This window comes from Salvia hispanica, chromosome 6 (assembly GCF_023119035.1).
Source record: "Salvia hispanica cultivar TCC Black 2014 chromosome 6, UniMelb_Shisp_WGS_1.0, whole genome shotgun sequence".
NCBI lineage: Eukaryota > Viridiplantae > Streptophyta > Magnoliopsida > Lamiales > Lamiaceae > Salvia > Salvia hispanica.
The window spans coordinates 2,598,890-2,617,370 of NC_062970.1; the positions used below are offsets into that span (position 1 = coordinate 2,598,890).

Sequence of the window (18,481 nt, forward strand, 5' to 3'; positions counted from 1 at the left end):
TATCGCTCACACTTCCTAACATAGTGTCTTACTCACTCTTGCACAATATCTTCCTACATTTAATCCCTTCACATTTCGTAATCGGAGTATATTCCGGCGACCCACTTCATATTCCGGTGAAATCTTCCCATCCGCCGCCGCCCCATTTGTATGTTTGGCTCATGATGGAAATGGAGTGATAAAAATCCAATCTTGGCTATTAGTCTCTTTTATTGTCTAACCATTGGAATCCAAATGCGAATCTGGTGAAAGTGGGAATAGCAAAATGGGTTCTTGTCTTAGTGTTGAAGGAGAGGAATATCAGCAGAGGGAGAAGAATTCTTCTTGTGGAAACCATGGTATGTTTAATGGTTCTCATTCACTCTCATTCTTTCTTCTCATATTTGTTTTTTGTTTATGTTATAGCCTTTGATTTGGGATCCTTTCTTTTCATCATATCTCTGCGTGTGTGTGTGTGTGTGGTGATAATTGTGGAATGGTGAACAAATGTTTATGAAGTTTGAATGTTGGTATTGAGTGAAGCTTCCCTTATGTTTATGGTAACAGATTGGAATTAATTAGACTTGAGAAGTTTTGCTTTGGTTTGAACATTGAATTAAAGATTGCATTTTGGTATTGTTAATGGATATTAAAACATTTTTGTTTTACTTATAGAATGTTCAGAAATTAGTGTTTTTGAATCTTGATTCTGGACTTGTTTAAGCTTTCATCTAAGGCAAGTGTATAATGTCAAGTGTAGTTTTATGATGGTTGTGTGGGATTGTTCTGTTATTATGTATAGGTATCTATGCGGAGTCCAATTCACCGGTGAAATCGAATTCAAACACTTTTGTGATCATCCCCAAAAATGTGAAGGACCTACGCCTAAGTCCTGGGAATGGCGATCTTGATATCTTCACGTACGAGGAGATGAGGCTGGCCACAAAGGGTTTCCGGCCAGACCAGATTCTCGGTAAGGGTGGATTTGGTATTGTTTACAGAGGAGTTATAGACGAGAACGTGAGGCCTGGTTACAAGACGACTCAGATTGCTGTTAAAGTGCTTGATCCTGAAAGTCTACAGGGGGACCGAGAGTGGCTGGTGAGTTTCTATGGTAATAACCTAAATTAGAAGTGAATGTGAATATATGTTCTTTTTCGCGAAAGATAAACGTTATGCTCGGGAATAGAATGCACTGTTATGATAGCATTGTGCCTCTTTCATACTTGTAGTTGTTCTAGTTTGTCAAGAAAAAAAGATAAGCGATTGGATGGCTGCATCTCGTCTCTTTGTAAAAAAGACGGTTTTGCTGCCTCAGATTTAAGAGTCTGTTGAGTGAAACCTTTTTCGATTTCATCAAATGTGGGAAACGATAGTTATCGCTGAATGTTGAGGTTTTCCTTTGCAGGCAGAAGTAAACTATTTAGGCAATCTCCGACATCCTAATCTGGTGAAACTTATCGGCTACAGCTGCGAGGATGACCATAGACTTTTGATCTATGAATATATGGCATCCGGGAACCTCGAGAAACATCTTTTCTTTAGTAAGTGGGATTAGTGGAAGATTGTTTCACTATCACTAAGATCAACTATTCTTATGGTTTTTCTATTGTTTTTGCTCGTAGGGGTACGAACCACGTTAACATGGCATAGAAGACTAAAGATTGCTTTGGATACTGCAAGAGGCCTTGCTTTTCTTCACGGTGTCGAAAAACCTATCATTTACAGGGATTTCAAGACTTCAAACATTTTGCTAGATGAGGTTAGTGTGTGGTTATTACTAGTGTAAATGAGGTCTTATAACTGTGTTTTTTATTTTCTTCTGGCTATGCAAAATTTGGTCATCTCCATTGGTCATTCAGTGGCTAAAGTGTATAATGAACATAGGATTTCAACGCGAAGCTTTCTGATTTCGGGCTGGCAAGGGTTGGGCCAACAGGAGATCAAACTCATGTCTCGACCCGGGTTATGGGCACCTATGGTTACGCTGCTCCTGAGTACATCATGACTGGTGAGTCTTCGTGATGGCAGACGTGATATGGACATTACGCTTAATCGTTTCATTGTTTATGACTGGTGATTGATTGATCATCCATTTATACATTGTTCAGGACATTTGACAGCAAGAAGTGATGTCTATGGGTTTGGAGTTGTCCTGCTCGAGATGCTATTAGGAAGACGCACAATGGACAAGAGCAGGCCAAGCCGAGAGCATAATCTCGTGGAGTGGGCACGCCCGCTCCTCAACCACAGCAAGAAGCTTTCGAGAATACTGGATCGTAGAATCGAGGGGCAGTACTCCACCAAGATTCTCATGAAAGTGGCCAATCTGGCATATCAGTGTCTCAGCCAGAACCCGAAAGGAAGACCCCTCATGAGTCAAGTCATCGAGATCCTGCAACCCCTCGTCACCCAAGAATCGATCCCAATAGAAAGCAGTGGTGGTGTAACCCTTTACGAAGTCCCAAACGACGCACCTCAGAATCCCCACAAAGGGTTAAGTAACCGATTCCAAAGTCAGAGCAAAGGAGACGATGAGCCCTGAAAAGAACCAACAATCTCATCTCATATGTAGATTTTTTTTCGTTGAAATCTGTGGTTAGGATTTTGCACTCAAACAGGTTCTTGTTTTGACAGTTAAGTCTGTACTACTTTTTCACAAGTCTGAACATTGCAACTCATTCTATCAATGGAAAAGTAAGCTAGTGTTTGTACATCCAAAACAAGAATATGAACGGAAATTATTTTGACACAATTAGAAAGACATCACAATGATTGAATATTTTCATGCTTGTAACAGACAAGTTGTGAAACTCCGACCCCTAAATCTTGAGACGCAGCTTCATACTTTGCGCAAAGTGGATCAACAGATTTGTCTAACAACTTCAACACGGTCGATTCCTAAACAGATGTGCAAGCTTTCTGATATGAATTACAGAAAAGAAATGAACTCCAGCGTTATTCAAACTTGGCTAACCCCAAAACTGGCACAACATTTTGCCTATTTCAACAAGGCATCTTCTCTCTGCAGGATTGAATATGTCCAATTTGGCAGCCTCCTGCACTCCGTATACGAATTCTTGCTTTGTCTTTGCGGAGAGCACTAGGTAGGTCGGTCCATGGATGTTACTGAGATCCACAAGCTGATGAATACAGAGTGATGATTTAGATATAGCATACTAATCATTCATTATGGATGACCGTATAAATAGTAACGTACCTGCTGTAACCAAGGAATTATTGAGCTCACGAATCTTTGGTCCATTAGGTACATGGCTAAATTGCTTAATAGGCCATTTGCAGTTTTTTCTGATAGGTTCTCGAGAGAAGGTCCGGTTCTATCCAGAAGCTCAAAGAGAAGTTGTTCATTCCTTGAGGACAGAGCTTCAGCATATGCCGAGTCCAGATCACCATTACAGAAATGCTCTTTCACAGTTTTCCATGGGCTGTTCTTTGTTTCCAGCTTGTTTAGCCTTGACTTAGGATCGTATACGCCACTTTTCCTCATCTGTTCTTCGTGAATTTCTGGATATAAACTCACAGGAGTTGCCTTCCCTGGGAAACCTTTAACTGGCTTGAGATTGGCATCAGCCCACATGTCAGAGTTTGGTCGCCCAGCATTGTTTGTTCTGCTTCTGCCAAATGTGTCCTCCAAAACTCCAGCATGTCTAGTTGGCATCAGTGTGGAATGCCTGTTACTATCTACCGACGTCCGTGGGGTGCATGTAGAAAGTCTAGGGGAAGCAATGCTGGGACTTCTCTTCAGAAGTTTGGCCGCCAATACATCTGAATATCTTCCTCCATGAACAAGTTCCTGCGCCATTTTATCGACCACCAGTTCAAGATTTGAGACCTTTAACTGGACGGTTGACACGCTATCCATAACAGAGGTTGTAAATGTCTGCAAACAGAAACAGAAATTTTATCAATCAGTTGTCAAATTCCAAATTTCTCAAAAACTAATGAATAGTAACATATCAAAGAGCATTTACATCCTAAACTCATAGAATATGATTCTTTCTGACAGTAATTTAATGTAAGTCATACTTTACTTAATGCCAGCATTCTGTCCATTTGACTGTAATATTATATAGTTCGCTACTTATGTCTCTGTCAATGTAAATGTTTGTATATTTTTATTAAGATTATCACATGCATGAAACTGAAGGCCAGGGCTACTCTAGTGATTGTAGTTTTGCATGTCCATTTTATGAACCTGAATAATTTAATATGATGAAGAGTCACATGAATTATAGTGGTCAAGAAAAGAAAAGAACAGAAAAGCAAAACCCAAAAAAAGTGAGTTACCTTGAGCATATCCATCAAATTAGACTGCTTATTTTCAATCTCCAAAAGGTGCTTTCTGATTAATGCAATCTCCTTTTCTGTTTGTGAGCAACACCCATGCATAGTTTGTGAAGTTGCTTCTGTAATTGTTGAATCTAAGCTCCTGCGGTCATGCAATTTAGCTGAGTATCTTTGTTCTCCAATGCTAACTTCATCTGCAGGAAACCTTCGGCTAGTCCCAGTTGACTTCACCAAACTGGCATCATCGAAAGCATCACAATGTGTTGTCACAACCTTTGTCTTGATGCTTTCAGTGAAAAGATCAGAAACAGATGAAAGTTCCTGCTTGTCATCCACATCTACGTATTCATATCTAGTGCTACTAATACTTCTGGCATCAGAATTTATTCTTTCACATCTCTTGGTAACAGAACTACACTCAGATTCTTCATTTGGATTCTCTGCTGCTGAACTACAATTCTTTGGAACTGCAACATCTATTTTCCAATCAGTTCTTCCAGAGTTCAGAGGTTTCTCGATACAAGTTCTTTCAGCTTTTCTAGAAGAGAGGGGAACATTTTTCTTAGTCATTCCATTACCAAATTTTGTCAACGTACTCTCCTTCAGTCTTGTGTCACAGGCACTACTCACATCAGTATAGTCATCTCTATAGGATGTTTCTGCAGGAAGTGGAAAACATTACATAAAGCACAAACGCTTGTGATCCTCGAGATGAGAACATAAAGAAGAAAACTTCCAGATGTTGAAATCACACAATGGATCATTTCAAAATATTATCACCAGCCGAGGAAAAATAACACCAAGGGTAGTTAACACAGTACATAAACAATTAATTTTTTTTTGGATGGCATTAGCTCTGTGCTTTGGGCAATTTGTACCACATCAAAGACAGGGCATCAACGAGAATACCTTTGACAGAAGATCCAGCTTCAGAAGCTTCAGCTGTATCGGGACCAGGAAGATTTTTCCAGAGTTGCAAGGCTTGCAAAGCTATGTCCCTAACTGGTTTCACCTATTTAGGTTGATATACGGACAAAATTAAGCATTTATATAACAATACTTGCAGCATAATGGGTTGTTTAATAAACAGATGACCTTATCAAACCGACATGCTTCAAGAGAGCGGATACAAGACAGCCGATATGAACTTAGGCATGCTGCACCGCAAGAAGCAATATCTCCCAGTGCTGCACAAGCAGCTTTACGTGTTGTCCAGTCACTATTCTTCAGCAACTCCTGAATGCTTGTTAGTGCAGCTGTCAATGAACTATGTGACGGAGCACCACCAGCCTAAAATATTAAACAAGAAGGGAGTTATAATTCTGTCTACATTGAGTTTCATAAAACAAAATCAGGTGCCCCATTCTGAGCTACAATCTACTAAATTATTGCGTTCTCATGTTAGTCATACAGTAAGCACAAGCTGAGGAAAAAAGTGACCCCAAACAAAATTTACAACATGATTGGCTGAGATGAAACATTGGATTTGGCAATTTACAACCATCGTGTCAATATTCCAAATGAATGCTTATGCAACCTATAACACAGTCAATTTCTAAAAGGTTAAATGGAAGTACAAAGAAAAGGTAGGTATTAGGCAGAGACTGACCAGAATAATACTCCTGTTCAACTCAATGACAGCTGGCTTCGCCATGAAATGAGGATTCTTCAGAAACTTAATAGTCTTTCCCAACATCTTCTGCAACACTAGCGGAGGAGGGTCGTGAATATTATCAATGACCTGGGACAAACACAATGCGCAGCCAGTTTGCATTTGCTTGTTTTGTTCACCCAGGGATTCAAAAAGTGGCCTCACAAGTGTGATGAAAACACCATCACCCTCCATTCTACCGCCACTCAGTTTTGAAGCCAAGACACCAACTGTTTCTACACAAGCATCTCTTACAACAGTATCTGAATCCTTTAGCCGCTTCACAATGCTAGCTACAATCTTTCCAAGGTGAGATCCGATCAGTCCATCATGGAAAGTTGCCAAAGTCCCCATCAACCGGATACATTCTTTGCGGACAGCACTCTTCTGCTCAGAATCTGTGTCTAATATGCAAGATAGAAACGGAGCAACCCCATCTGGCGTCAAGCATTCAATAACTTTCTCAAGCTCCTCCACCCCTAGTTGGTAAGTATCCCTATCTGCAAGCTTGTTGACTGAAAGAGCCACACGCTGTTTCAGCTGAAAAACAGCTTGCTGATTACTCACCCTTGAAGTTGCTTTCGATTTCACCATACTCACGTGTGTCTTCATTTTCACTGAATCTACACTAAACTGTTCACCAGTTCAGATTCACTCCACCATGAACTCTTAGGAACCGACCTTCCACTCTTTCCCCTTCAAATTCACAATAGATTTCAGTAAAACATCAAAAATGAAATTAACGCATTAGACCTATATCGAGACAGACGAAAATCAATATTTGAAATGCTTCCGAGAAAATTCAATTAATTCATCCACAATCTTCCAAAAGCTATTGATATAGATTCTCCACACAGGAAAGAGAGAAACAAAAAAACAAAAAAAAAATCAGCACCAACACTTTCCAAATCTGAAAAACAGATCGGCAACATTTCAATACATAATCAGCAACGGCTAACACACACACACACACGCACGACTGTGACGAAACAAATTTCACAATAATAACCGGTAAAATTTCACAAAAAAAACTTACATAAGACGCCAGCTAATTCCACCCCCATTTTCCTCCTTCAGCAGAGAGTAATAATGTGATTCAATACAGCATCGACAAAAAGCATTGCATCGAGATTGAAGTAGCTAAAGCAGACTTATATGCTCAAATATCAAGCCAGAATAATGCTGGCGCTCTGCCAATTAAGCTACTTTAAATTTCAAATTCAAAACAGATAAAACAAAAGCAAATTCGAAATAGTATAGTAAATGAATCTCGTGAAGGATGCAAAAGAGAAAAAAAATTAACGCAATTCGAGAATATCCTACCCGTCCGTACGCATGAGAGAGGGGCCAGTGTGTGTGTGTGCGTGAGAGAGAGAGAGAGAGGCTTGTTTGGAGTTTTGGCGCTTGAGTTTTGAGTTTTGAGTTTCTGGTTTTGAAATTGAGGAGAGGGCCAACTTCGTGGGGCATGATTCTCTTTAGTACTAGTAACCGTTCACAAAAAATAAAATTGATATAGATATACACATATAGTAGTGTGTAAAATATTTCATTTACGAGCATTCGACGATGTCAATTTTTTTTGTCTACGTTGCATCGAGTCATCACTTTAAGCAGAGGCAGACGTAGAAAAAAAAATTGCAGACTATGGTTTCGAAATTTTATTTGAAAATATAATTTTGAGTGATTTAAATAATTAATATTATGAACTTCTACAAAAAAATAAAATACTCTCTTGGTCTCGATATGTTTCTATTTTGGCACAAGAAGGTAATTTATGTTAGTGGACTAAAAGAGAATAAATTAGAGTAATAAAGTAAGATGGAGAATAGAGTATAAGAAATTAAAGACAAAATAGAAGAAATAAATGAGCTAATTGTTGCTAAGATGAAATATCTCACTTGAGGCGGGAGACATACTAATAAGGGAGACGTCTCATTTAACATGAGACAGAGGTAAAAAGGTACTAGTACTATTAGAATACTTAAGCCTCGGTAGTGTTTATATGAGTCCACCAAGCACCATCGACCATAAATACCAAAATGAAAAGTTAATATAACTTCATTCGCGTAATAACAGGTCGATCCAAACATATAAATCAAGCATTCTTTTGTGATTTAAAATTGACGTTTTGGAATGCGACAAATGAAACATTTCGTATTTATTGTGTCTATTTTGAAAAACTGTGCACACATGAAAAAGGATATTGATCCCTAATATACAAACTTTGGTCTAATTTTAGTATTTTCCATAGTAACACTTGTTGACGTACACGATTATTTCGAGAATTTTGCCTTAACCCGTTGTAAAAAAGATAACACGCGAAATATAAAGTTTGTGATATTTTAGACTAAAATTAAAATTTGTGAAAAATATCATAATTAGGCCAATGTTTATTGTTTTAAAAACCAATATCCTTATAAAAAATGATAATTGCTCCAGATAAATTACCATAATAGTTTGAATTTGATAATTTAAAACTAGTAACTTACTTTGAAAATATTAAAACTATATTAACTTTATCTCCACTATTTATTTAAATCAAAGTAAATGTTTCCCTACCAATTTGCAGGTGAGATGTTTTTATGAAACCGGTGCCAGAATTAGTACTACGCCAACAAATACTTCTTCTTTAGTATCTAATTAATTTAATTTAATGAGTCGAATGTCATAGTCAAAAATTGATATTTCACGAGTTTGTTTGGGAGTCCACGGTTTTCATGCTTTGTCTTTTTCTGATATGTGATTTTGACTCTCAACTGTGTGCTTTAAAATGTTGGAAAATGAGATTATTGCATTCTTGAACTATAGTGTACATTTTTGTAATCATTGAAAAGTGCACAAACAATAGTAATACTATAATATAATTTGCATTGATATGCGAAAATAAGTTTTGAACACACGTCCCAAAATATAAGTATGAAAAGAAGCGTAACAACAATACTTCTGGATTTCTCTAAAAATCATTAACATCTCAAATCCTGTGATTACATGAAGAAAATTAATAATAGAAATTTAATCAATTTCAAAAAAATTAGTAGTACTACTTTATAATAGAATGAAGAGGGATAACAAATACTCCCTCCGGACAGTCTTTTTATCATTTTGGTACGTTCCATAGTAATAGAAATATTTCTCCTTTTAGTAAAAGCCAACACATTTCTTCTGATTTACTTTACTCTCACGTACTTTATTCCCTCTTCATCTCTCTACCTTTTTCATTTACTACTTTATTATTTCTTTACTTAACTCACTCAATACAATTTTTCTTAATCTCTCGGCCGAAAAGAAATACCTCCACTACTATGGAACATAGTGAGCATTAATTATTAAATTAGCAGAATTAAAGATCAAACATGATGAAGCAAATTGGAGTATTGATTTTGAAACTGAACTGATTATAATATTTTTAGATATTAGGAGTTGAATTTAATTCAGCATTATTACAATTTAATAAAAATAGTTTAGTTTAGTTTAATTTATTGATTAAAAAAACAGAAATAAACATTATTTGGAATATAATTAAAAAGAAGTGTGTCATATTAGCTAAAAGTCTAAAAGAATGAATACTTAAATTATAATTCTAAAAAAATATTAGGAGTATAAATTAAATATAGTTATCTCCTCTTAATGTTCATTTACGAATATTTAAGCTGACATAATTATCAAACTAATTAGGTCCTTTTCACGATTAATAAGGCCCTCTTAATAGTGTGATCTAAACATACTCCATAAATAAATTTAATAAAAACCAACTGACGAATATGCACGATTTTCGAAATGTAGTTTGTGAATACAAACACGCATTAGCGATTTCCATGTTTGTTTTTTAGCAGAGCAAGTTTCTCAACATTGCTTCATTGATCTAAAATAGAAAGGATTTCACTTTTGCATATTGGATAGCAATTGTTTGATATCATGTCACACATCAGCCAACCATATGTGCAACTGATATCATAATAATATGACACATTTATTAAACTTTTTTAAAGAACTTTCCTTTACATTTCTTAAATTTTGCACATTTCTTAAATATATTTGGACTTACATGCTGCCCTAAAATTTTCATATTTCCTTTCCAGAATCCAAAGGGTATCACTTAAGTCTCATTTTCTTCCCTACGATACGAGACAGCGGCAACAACAACATCAACACAAAACATGAAACCATGAATCGAATCATCAGCTTGGGACACTTAAACATAGATGAAGCTTGACTACGAAAAGCATAAACCAATTTAACCCGGCTACTTCAACCGAAACCTTAGAAACAAAATCAACTAAGACCAAAGATGATGGCACAGGATTATTGATCCAAGTCAGATGTGGTACAAAGCAAATTAAAGCTGGAAAACCTGTCGGGATTCGATTGCGGCAAATTCATTATTTGAGCAGAACACGAGATCGATACTCTCCTAAAGCCCAGATGGGGAATATGTTCCTGTATGCAGCATACGTGATCATACAGTTCCGGTTGAAAACACCCATGATCTCCTGAAAGTTAAAGGCATATGATTAACAATTCTTGTGTTTCTCGGCTTAGACAGAATATGTGCCGGATTTCATTACAGCTGCTAAACAAACTTACCTGCTGTGGGAAATCTCCATTTTCACATTGCGAGTTTATGAGGACTTTTGCTGCACGGTGCAATGGCAAGGGGTCCCTCTCAGCCTGCACGACACACATAAGTTGACGCTTTAGTTCTCATAGGGTGCTGGTTGCATGTATAAACTAACTTATGCCTTTCGGAAAAGAAATCGAAACAACAGGACAAAACAAATCATATAGGTAATCCAAACAATGTTACCAGTCCAGCATCAATGAGAGACATCAGAGCCCAACCAGTATTCACCACATGAGACTTGTTGCCTTCTAGATTTGAATACACCTGAAAAGATAGTGATCATGACATTTTACCATTAGAAATTTTGATATACTAACAAATTCGACACACCGTATGAGAGGACAAAAAAGCGATGAACTTATAAATTCTCAACCTTGTTTTGACATGAAAGATAACTTTCTCCCCAACCACCACAAGGAAGCTGTTTAGACAACAGAAATTCACAAGCTTTGCGTATGGTAGAGCTATTGCTGAAGTTTCTACCAGCTGCTATCAGGCCCTTTATGCCAAACCATGTTCCATAAGTGTAGCATACTGCCCAAGAACCATACCTGCAAAACATTCGCGGTCATAGTTGATAGTTAATACTTAATACTACATCAAGTAGAAAGTAATGTAAATGCATACTCAGGAATAAAAAAAGCTGATTAAAGAATCGAGCTCAGAGCAAATATATCAGTCCAGTAGTTGGAGGAAGAGAGAAAACCACAAAAAAAGGGAAACTAACCAGGACCCATCTGCCTCCTGAATCTTCTCAATGAATTTAGCACTTTTCTCAATACAACGTTCCACTTCTTCAGTTCGATGTTCGGGGTATAATTCCTTAAATGCTGTTAATGCTTGAATAGCAGCCGAAGTGCATTCAACATAGCTACAAGGTCAATGGATTCAAATTTATTAAAAGGTTTCTGATAAGTAGTGTCATATCAACTTGTTTGAGATAATTCATAGTAGCAGATGATGGGAGGTAATGAAACCGAAATCTATCATGCAAAAGAATTATATATTGCAAAGTAATAATATGTTCATGATTGCTGAACCAATTGACCTTTTTTGTGGTCTTTTAATGACTTGGACTGCAGAGAAAAGTAACATTCAAAGAAGTTTTCTACAGATATTGCAGAGGCAGAGGTATCTTACGGGTAATCAATGACAATGTCACCAAAAGTCTCAGCGGGATTGATTAGCTGTGAAAGAAAACATACAGAGTCATATCAATGATTATTCATCGAGTTTGAAAGAACTTATAAAGCACAACAGATTAGAACAACAAATAGCTGTTAGACCATAATAACCAAAATATGGCATGTAATGTCAGAAATGGATGGTTATATCATGCATAAGATAGTAGGATAGCAATCTTTGTGCCTTGCTTAAAATAGCTTAACCTTTGAGTTCTACTTTCATAAGTGCATAACTAGAGAAACAGCATGGGTGAGAGTTATTCAGCATGCAAGCCAGAACAATCCAAAGGCTCGATTACCATTGACTAAATCACCTTTTAGCAACACTCATTAAAACCTTAGATTCAGTTACATCAGGTTCAGTTCCAGCTAATTTTAGTACTATAACAAAACCACATTCACATTTGTTGGAGAAGTATAGAAAATATGGTGCAAGAAATAATAGCTAGAAATACTAGGTAACTTTTACACATGGAATAACTTACCTCCAACCAACTATAGGATCTTGTCAATTCATATGTTGCAAATCCTCCATCCGCGTTCTGCAAAATATGTCAGGAACATTTGCCTCATCATCATGAAGTGTTCATAGATTACAACTTTAAAAGCAATCAGGAAAGGATGAATAAGATGTTTAAACTGAAGTGACCTAGAAGAAGGCACCCTGAGAGAAGTGTGCCAACTTCCTAACATTACAGGTGATTATGAAATTGACTTTCGCAAACTTGGTCAGGTTTGATGTTCTCTAACTCAAAGGAAGTCCAGTAACTGAAAATTCCTATTGTCCTGGTTGGTATCTCTTTATGAGTAAAAGAAATAGAAAAGGTATCATTTTTATAAGTTTATGACAAAGTTAGATATCTTTTATTATGACGTCACGTGTGAGCATGTATTTGCAGACAAGAAGCTTCATTTTGATCAGCAGCACTGGAACAATGTCAAAAATTTACTTCATATTTGTATTCAAGCTCAATATCACTTTTTCTCATCCGGTTTCTTTAAATGAATCTCATCAGCATAATTCAACATAATATAGTTAAATAACTTCTCTTTGTCCATTCAACAAAGATATTCTACTACTTATGCAATGCCATTTAAGTTATTAAATGGCGGTCAATAACAGAAAAGTACCTGCAGTGAAAAAATAACATTCACAGCATCAAACAACCTGTGTGCATCTACTTGTTCACCGACAGTTTCTGCAGGTAGCTTGGACAGTAACAGAGCTGCCTGGATAAACATTAAACAGGCACATATTACAAGGAAGTTGTACTAATATTGGGGAAATCCAAACAAGAAGAAATTAGATGAATTAAAAAGCTCTTCATATTGAATATCTCACTTTTAGTCCCTCAGCAGTGCAATCTGAAATAGGCCAACCATGATCTGCAGTTGAAAATGGCCAGGCACCTTTTGAAATGTGTCTATACCATGAATCTAGATTACCTTCGCAATCTTCTAACACCTTTAAAGGTAGGATCAAGACTGAGATTATTTCCATGGATGATGAAACATAAACAAATGGGATAAAAGAGAGTTCACTGTTTACCTGGGAGTGCTTTATATAGCTATGTGCTTTTCTTAAAGTTGGGCCAAATTCTTCAACCAGCTTTGTTGAAATAATTGCCTGGACAGTAAAGGCAGTATCCCATAACTGACTCCCATTGTACCCCTGAAATTTAAGTATGATATTATTCCTGCAAATGCTCAATAGAAGATAATCTCACTGTAACAATCATTAAAAAAATAATGTACGATTGACTTAGAGACTCAATGAAACAGGAGCATATTCCATATCACGAATCAGTCAACTTTAGAATATTTGAACAACAGACTGGGTTTGTCAATTGTGCAAGTCATGTGGTCCTGTGCCTATCAAATGTTCTAGTTTGCAAAAGATATTCTAGCAGAAAAGCAAACCAAAATAATACATGTACATCCGAGAAACTCAACCTGCATTTTCATGCCATCTTCAGCAAGCCATAGATAATCATGGATTCTTGGAAGATGTAACTTGAAAGCTTCTGAATTTGGATCTTCCACCCAGCAGCAAAGCATATTCAGCACCTGAAATTTCATTTGAAAGAAGACATATGAGAAAAGGTGACAAGATATTTTAGCAGTTGCTGTATTCTACAGAATGGTTATTAGGTAAAACAATGAAACAAAAACAACCATGCCAATATTTTTTATAGATGACTCCATTCTGGGGAATGAAGGTACACAAAATGTCAGTCTGACATGTTATACAAGCAGAACACCCTTCAGAAAATAATAAAATTTAACTACCCCAATCAGATAAGCATATAGTACTTCATACAAACGATTTTCAACCTTACTTAAAAAAATTCACTACTTTAGCTTCTAACAGAACTATGATAAACAATTTTCAACCTTATTTACAGGGCCTATGCATATATAGCGTGTGTTTTCATCCTCATAATGTATGTGTTCCATAACACTCCGCAATGACTTTTCTCTCAACTTTTTCCCTGGCCAACGCAATAAAACAGGTTCCACAGCTTTGTGAAGAGTCGCCCAAAGTACATCCTGTACAAGAGGGTGTGGGTAGTATAGATCTTCCTGCAGCAGTGACAGGCAATGAGGTTATGCTTACAAATTACAAGAACTGAAGAAAGAAATAAACTCTGTGAGAATGGAGATCAGATGTTACTTTGCCAATGCCACCTATACGTATTTCCAAAACTTTACTACTGATTGTGGTTACAAACTACCACACCAATTTGAAGGAATAAATGCATGGACTTTGCTGACCTTTGCACATTCATTGCGAGCTCTATCCCAGTCTATTTCATGGTATGGAACAGTAAAAAGCTCCTTCCTCAGAGAAAGAACTGTAGGTGTGATCGGGCCAACAAATCTTTTCCCATACAGATAGGACATAGGGAGATAAACCATTCGACAATGGCACCACATCCTTCCTGCAAAACAAATGGAAGAATATTGTGTAACTTGTACAAAAATAATTTGTTGAACACATCATAACTAAGGACTTTCTCTCTAACTAAAAACTTTATGGAGAGGTAAAATATTTACTAGAAACTGCTCGTAACATTCGCAGACTAGCACTATCAGCCCCAATATCACAAGTCTACCAATAATGCATAATGAAGAAAGTCTTGCATTATAATAGGTGACATCTATCTACTCCAACTGGTGGGCATGTAAACTTCATAAGCATCTCTACTTCAGAAGATTGCTGTAAAATTTGTCATACTTCTACGTGTAGTTTACCTAGATATTCTAAAATGTATGAACAAGCACAATGATATCCAGGGTTTGATAGCTTATGGTGGCTTCTTGGTGTATGTTGCAAATGTGGGATAAAATTAGCTTCCAAAACAAAGGTCAGTAGTTATTATCCTAACACAATTGAGTAAAAGTTCGATATAATGCTTTTGACCCATTTGAGAATCACTGTGATGGAGATAAAGACACGACGCAGAAAGCATGTATTCTTGACCATTGAAGTATATTTTTGTTACTCTTACACAAAAAAATAAATAAATAAGTTGTACTGACAATAACATAAACTATTAGAAAATGTAAAGAAAAGAAGGGCAATGGTTTCATGATAGTATGTTTTACCTGGATGGAATGGAAGGATGTAGGGAAGAATCCATATCTCAGGAGGCAAAGGATTGTTTCCAGACCATTCAAAGACCCCAAGTACCTAATCCGCAAAGGTAACAAGAACAAACAATCAAGAGTTAGCATACACTAGCTATGATGCCACTATACGCAAATTACATGAACAACAATGTAAGGGATGAGTCTGAACCGAGAGCCACATCTTTCCCCATGATGTTATTGCAGTGGCCCCACCATGATTCAAAATCCAATCTCGGCCTTTCGCCATTGATCCATCTCCTTCATTTGCTCCTTCACCAAGCAACCTCAAAGTGACATAGGTCAAAACAGAACCAAACATAGTGCTTGGACCCTCAATGTGCAGACCCCATCCACCATCTCTGTTCTGTTACAATGCATAACTGCATATTAGCATAACACATATAGTTTTCCGTGAAGGGCCAATAAATAGATTTGACACCCTAGAAGCAAATCATGGAAAAGTGTGTGCTTAATATAGTCTTCACCTGGTGATTGTAGAGATAGCGACAAATCTCACGTTTATGCTCTTTTGACAATATTGCATTTAACGCCCCGGTGATTGACAATGTAATTACCTGCTCCAAAGGGGGGGGGGGTTATCAAAACATGAGGACAGCAAAGCGTCGAAATTACTTTCTTTCAAGATGAAAGTTGATATTAAAATCACAAATTCAATTTTTCAAGTAAAAAATATTTAGCATGTAATGCATAGCATCACATGCACTATAAAGATTTGAACTGATTAATAAGAATCCAACTCATGGAGCTCATTGATATGAGCACATGGAAACCCCTTCTTATTAATTTAGATCCAATTAAGGTCCACATACATCAATGAGAGAAGCATATAATGACTACGTAATTATAAAGTTTCTTCCAGTTAGTTAACTATGAGTAAGTCATCAAACTGGACGATCAACTTGCAGAACAAAAACAAGACAGATACTCCCTCCGTTCCTTGTTAATTTAGGCGTTTCTTTTCGGCACAGAGATTAAGAATAGTGTGTTAAGTGGATGGTGAACAAAGTAAGAGAGATGAAGAGAGAATAAAGTAATAGAAATGGTAACTTTTTGCCAAAAATAGAAATGACTCAATTAACTTGGAACTTCCCAAAATAGAAAAATGACTTTATTAACAAGGATCGGAGGGGGTATAAGCTATCCCCAATTCCAGTGTTCATCTCAAAAAATTTGCTCCAAATTAAGCACAAGAAAGCATAAAGGACAAAACTCTATGTTTACCAGGCCAGGCAATAAAAACATTGGACCTCCATAGTCTCCAGGCCAATGACCATCATGAGCCTGCAGAGTTGAATGGAAACTGATGGCCCTCCTCAATGTATTATCTACTTTTTCTTCAGTAATATCTTCCACATCCTTCACTTTGACTTGGGGCAAATTATTGGTAACAGGATTCTCCTTCGAAAACTGGCATTTAAAATAAATTAAAAGTAAAAAAGTTAGTCCCATAGTCAGTATCTTGAAGAAGTCAAGAATAAATTTACATTCATAAGTCAACCATCATTCGTAACACAGATTTACATACCAGCAGTGAAATCTTACTGCTGATAACAGTGATATTCCAGTCTCCAACCACATTAAGAATCATTAATTGTTGAAAAAATAACATAGGGAAACAATTCTCTGCTTCTACCAGGTTAACAATCTTTGACACTATAAAGTTAAAAAAACCAAAAACCTCACAATCAATACGTGACATAAAGTAACTAGACTCATTTGTCCAAATTTCAGGCATGTTGGGGGAAAAAAGCTAGGGCTATCAGGTTATCAAAGTGGCACAAAGCAGTATAAAATTAAATGAATGAAGCTAATTATATCTCTCACTGAACCTGAAGTCTCATGAGAAGATCTGCAGAATGACGCTTTTCAAAGCGATTACTGCGGAATTGCTCTCGGAGCTTCTCAATCTCAGCCAACTCCTCCGGGGACCCAAGGCTAGGATCAAACTCCCAGGTTTGCCGGCCTACGTGTCCATTCAAAGAGCGCAGCCACGGGCTTGATCCATCCGCAAACTTCAGCTTCCACATTATAACTCTCTCTTCTTCACTCTATATCCCCTTCTCTATATCATCTAGCCCTCTAGAGAAGAAAAACAAATTAAATCAGGCTGGACCGCTGGAGTTCTAAAACAACCGCGATTTACAGATCAATTCTCGAACAGCAAAAACACTAACACAAAACACAGCCAACTCTATTATAGTGAATTGGAAGATTCAATTTATGTAGGTAGGTAGGTGGCCAGCGATTGATTTAACAGATATCGCAATTTCAACGTACAAACCTAGCTGATCTAATCTAATCATACATTAATTGCAACCACCGTGTACGTAAAAACACATCACCGATAATAATCGAAATCAAAACATCAAAATTCACTTGAGCGCAATTTACTGCAGCAGATCACAGAAATGGCACAACAGCGGCAATGTTGTTTGAGATTAACCAACTTACGTTACAACCGATGAATGAAGCGATGGTGTAGAGCAAACACCTTCTAATCTGATCTAGAGAGAGAGAGAGGGGAAGACGATGAATTATTCTTCCAGTAATATATAAACAAATTCAGCAGTGTTTTAAAATGAGTGGGAAATAAGCCTTTTGCTCAGATCAGTTGTACGAGTAGTATTTGACTGAATGATCACTGCAGTCGAATTTAGGGCCTAAAATGGGTAAAACCGTAAAACCGAACTATATTTTCCGGTCCGGTTTTTGTAGAGTACGAACGATAAAATTAGAGATGTCAATCGGACCAATCTGCTCGAGCCCACGCTATTTTCAATTATGGCCAATCGACTTATTGATTACCTCGGAATTTGAAGCATTTTTTTTGACTAATTACTCTTTGTCCGTGATATAATATCTCATTTTTCTTTGTTACACGCATTTCACTAAATAATCTCTCTCACTTGTTATAATATTAATCCTAATTTATCGAGTACCACTAATCTATAAAATGTGACACACTTTCTAGGTACTTCCTTCATTTAGTATTTTTCCTAAAAATTTATACTGAGTTAATAATTGATTATTTCACTGACAAATGGAATTTTTTACTTGATAATAGCCCTATTTTTTCTGTTCTAT

The 18,481-nt window shown here is 36.8% G+C and overlaps 3 protein-coding genes across 3 annotated transcripts; 1 reads left to right on the forward strand and 2 right to left on the reverse strand.

The window, feature by feature from the left end:
- On the forward strand, positions 1 to 2,669 carry LOC125197479 (probable serine/threonine-protein kinase PBL17). The gene is made up of 6 exons (XM_048096230.1): positions 1 to 338; positions 782 to 1,080; positions 1,388 to 1,523; positions 1,605 to 1,741; positions 1,867 to 1,990; positions 2,091 to 2,669. The coding sequence occupies exons 1-6, from the start codon at positions 266 to 268 to the stop codon at positions 2,522 to 2,524; spliced, it is 1,203 nt and encodes a 400-aa protein (XP_047952187.1). The 5' UTR covers positions 1 to 265; the 3' UTR covers positions 2,525 to 2,669.
- On the reverse strand, positions 2,645 to 7,362 carry LOC125197477 (TORTIFOLIA1-like protein 2). Its single transcript, XM_048096227.1, has 8 exons — positions 7,262 to 7,362; positions 6,975 to 7,128; positions 5,897 to 6,634; positions 5,383 to 5,577; positions 5,197 to 5,299; positions 4,288 to 4,946; positions 3,200 to 3,880; positions 2,645 to 3,122 (listed from the first exon to the last, which is right to left on the reverse strand). Exons 3-8 carry the CDS (start codon positions 6,548 to 6,550, stop codon positions 2,952 to 2,954), a joined length of 2,463 nt encoding a protein of 820 aa, XP_047952184.1. The 5' UTR covers positions 6,551 to 6,634; positions 6,975 to 7,128; positions 7,262 to 7,362; the 3' UTR covers positions 2,645 to 2,951.
- Positions 7,363 to 10,083: 2,721 nt separating this feature from the next.
- Positions 10,084 to 18,004, reverse strand: LOC125193743 (cycloartenol Synthase-like). The gene is made up of 19 exons (XM_048091614.1): positions 17,849 to 18,004; positions 17,227 to 17,476; positions 16,619 to 16,804; positions 15,862 to 15,951; positions 15,546 to 15,740; positions 15,353 to 15,437; positions 14,519 to 14,685; positions 14,138 to 14,326; positions 13,697 to 13,810; positions 13,293 to 13,415; positions 13,086 to 13,208; positions 12,875 to 12,973; positions 12,229 to 12,285; positions 11,700 to 11,746; positions 11,287 to 11,430; positions 10,933 to 11,110; positions 10,743 to 10,823; positions 10,523 to 10,606; positions 10,084 to 10,428 (listed from the first exon to the last, which is right to left on the reverse strand). The coding sequence occupies exons 2-19, from the start codon at positions 17,422 to 17,424 to the stop codon at positions 10,318 to 10,320; spliced, it is 2,271 nt and encodes a 756-aa protein (XP_047947571.1). The 5' UTR covers positions 17,425 to 17,476; positions 17,849 to 18,004; the 3' UTR covers positions 10,084 to 10,317.
- Positions 18,005 to 18,481: the final 477 nt, after the last annotated feature.

Bases quoted from the DNA above. Each gene is read 5' to 3' on its own strand.
- LOC125197479 (XM_048096230.1), top strand. From the start codon at position 266: ATGGGTTCTTGTCTTAGTGTTGAAGGAGAGGAATATCAGCAGAGGGAG. The intron at 1,081-1,387 runs GTGAGTTTCTAT...TTTCCTTTGCAG, and splicing joins AGGGGGACCGAGAGTGGCTG to GCAGAAGTAAACTATTTAGG. The intron at 1,742-1,866 runs GTTAGTGTGTGG...TAATGAACATAG, and splicing joins CAAACATTTTGCTAGATGAG to GATTTCAACGCGAAGCTTTC.
- LOC125197477 (XM_048096227.1), bottom strand. From the start codon at position 6,550: ATGAAGACACACGTGAGTATGGTGAAATCGAAAGCAACTTCAAGGGTG. The intron at 5,300-5,382 runs GTCATCTGTTTA...CAACCTAAATAG, and splicing joins AAGCATGTCGGTTTGATAAG to GTGAAACCAGTTAGGGACAT. The intron at 3,881-4,287 runs GTAACTCACTTT...TTCTGTTTGCAG, and splicing joins ATTTGATGGATATGCTCAAG to ACATTTACAACCTCTGTTAT.
- LOC125193743 (XM_048091614.1), bottom strand. From the start codon at position 17,424: ATGTGGAAGCTGAAGTTTGCGGATGGATCAAGCCCGTGGCTGCGCTCT. The intron at 13,416-13,696 runs GTTGAGTTTCTC...CTTAAATTTCAG, and splicing joins AAGATGGCATGAAAATGCAG to GGGTACAATGGGAGTCAGTT. The intron at 10,607-10,742 runs GTAACATTGTTT...TGTGTCGTGCAG, and splicing joins CTCTCATTGATGCTGGACTG to GCTGAGAGGGACCCCTTGCC.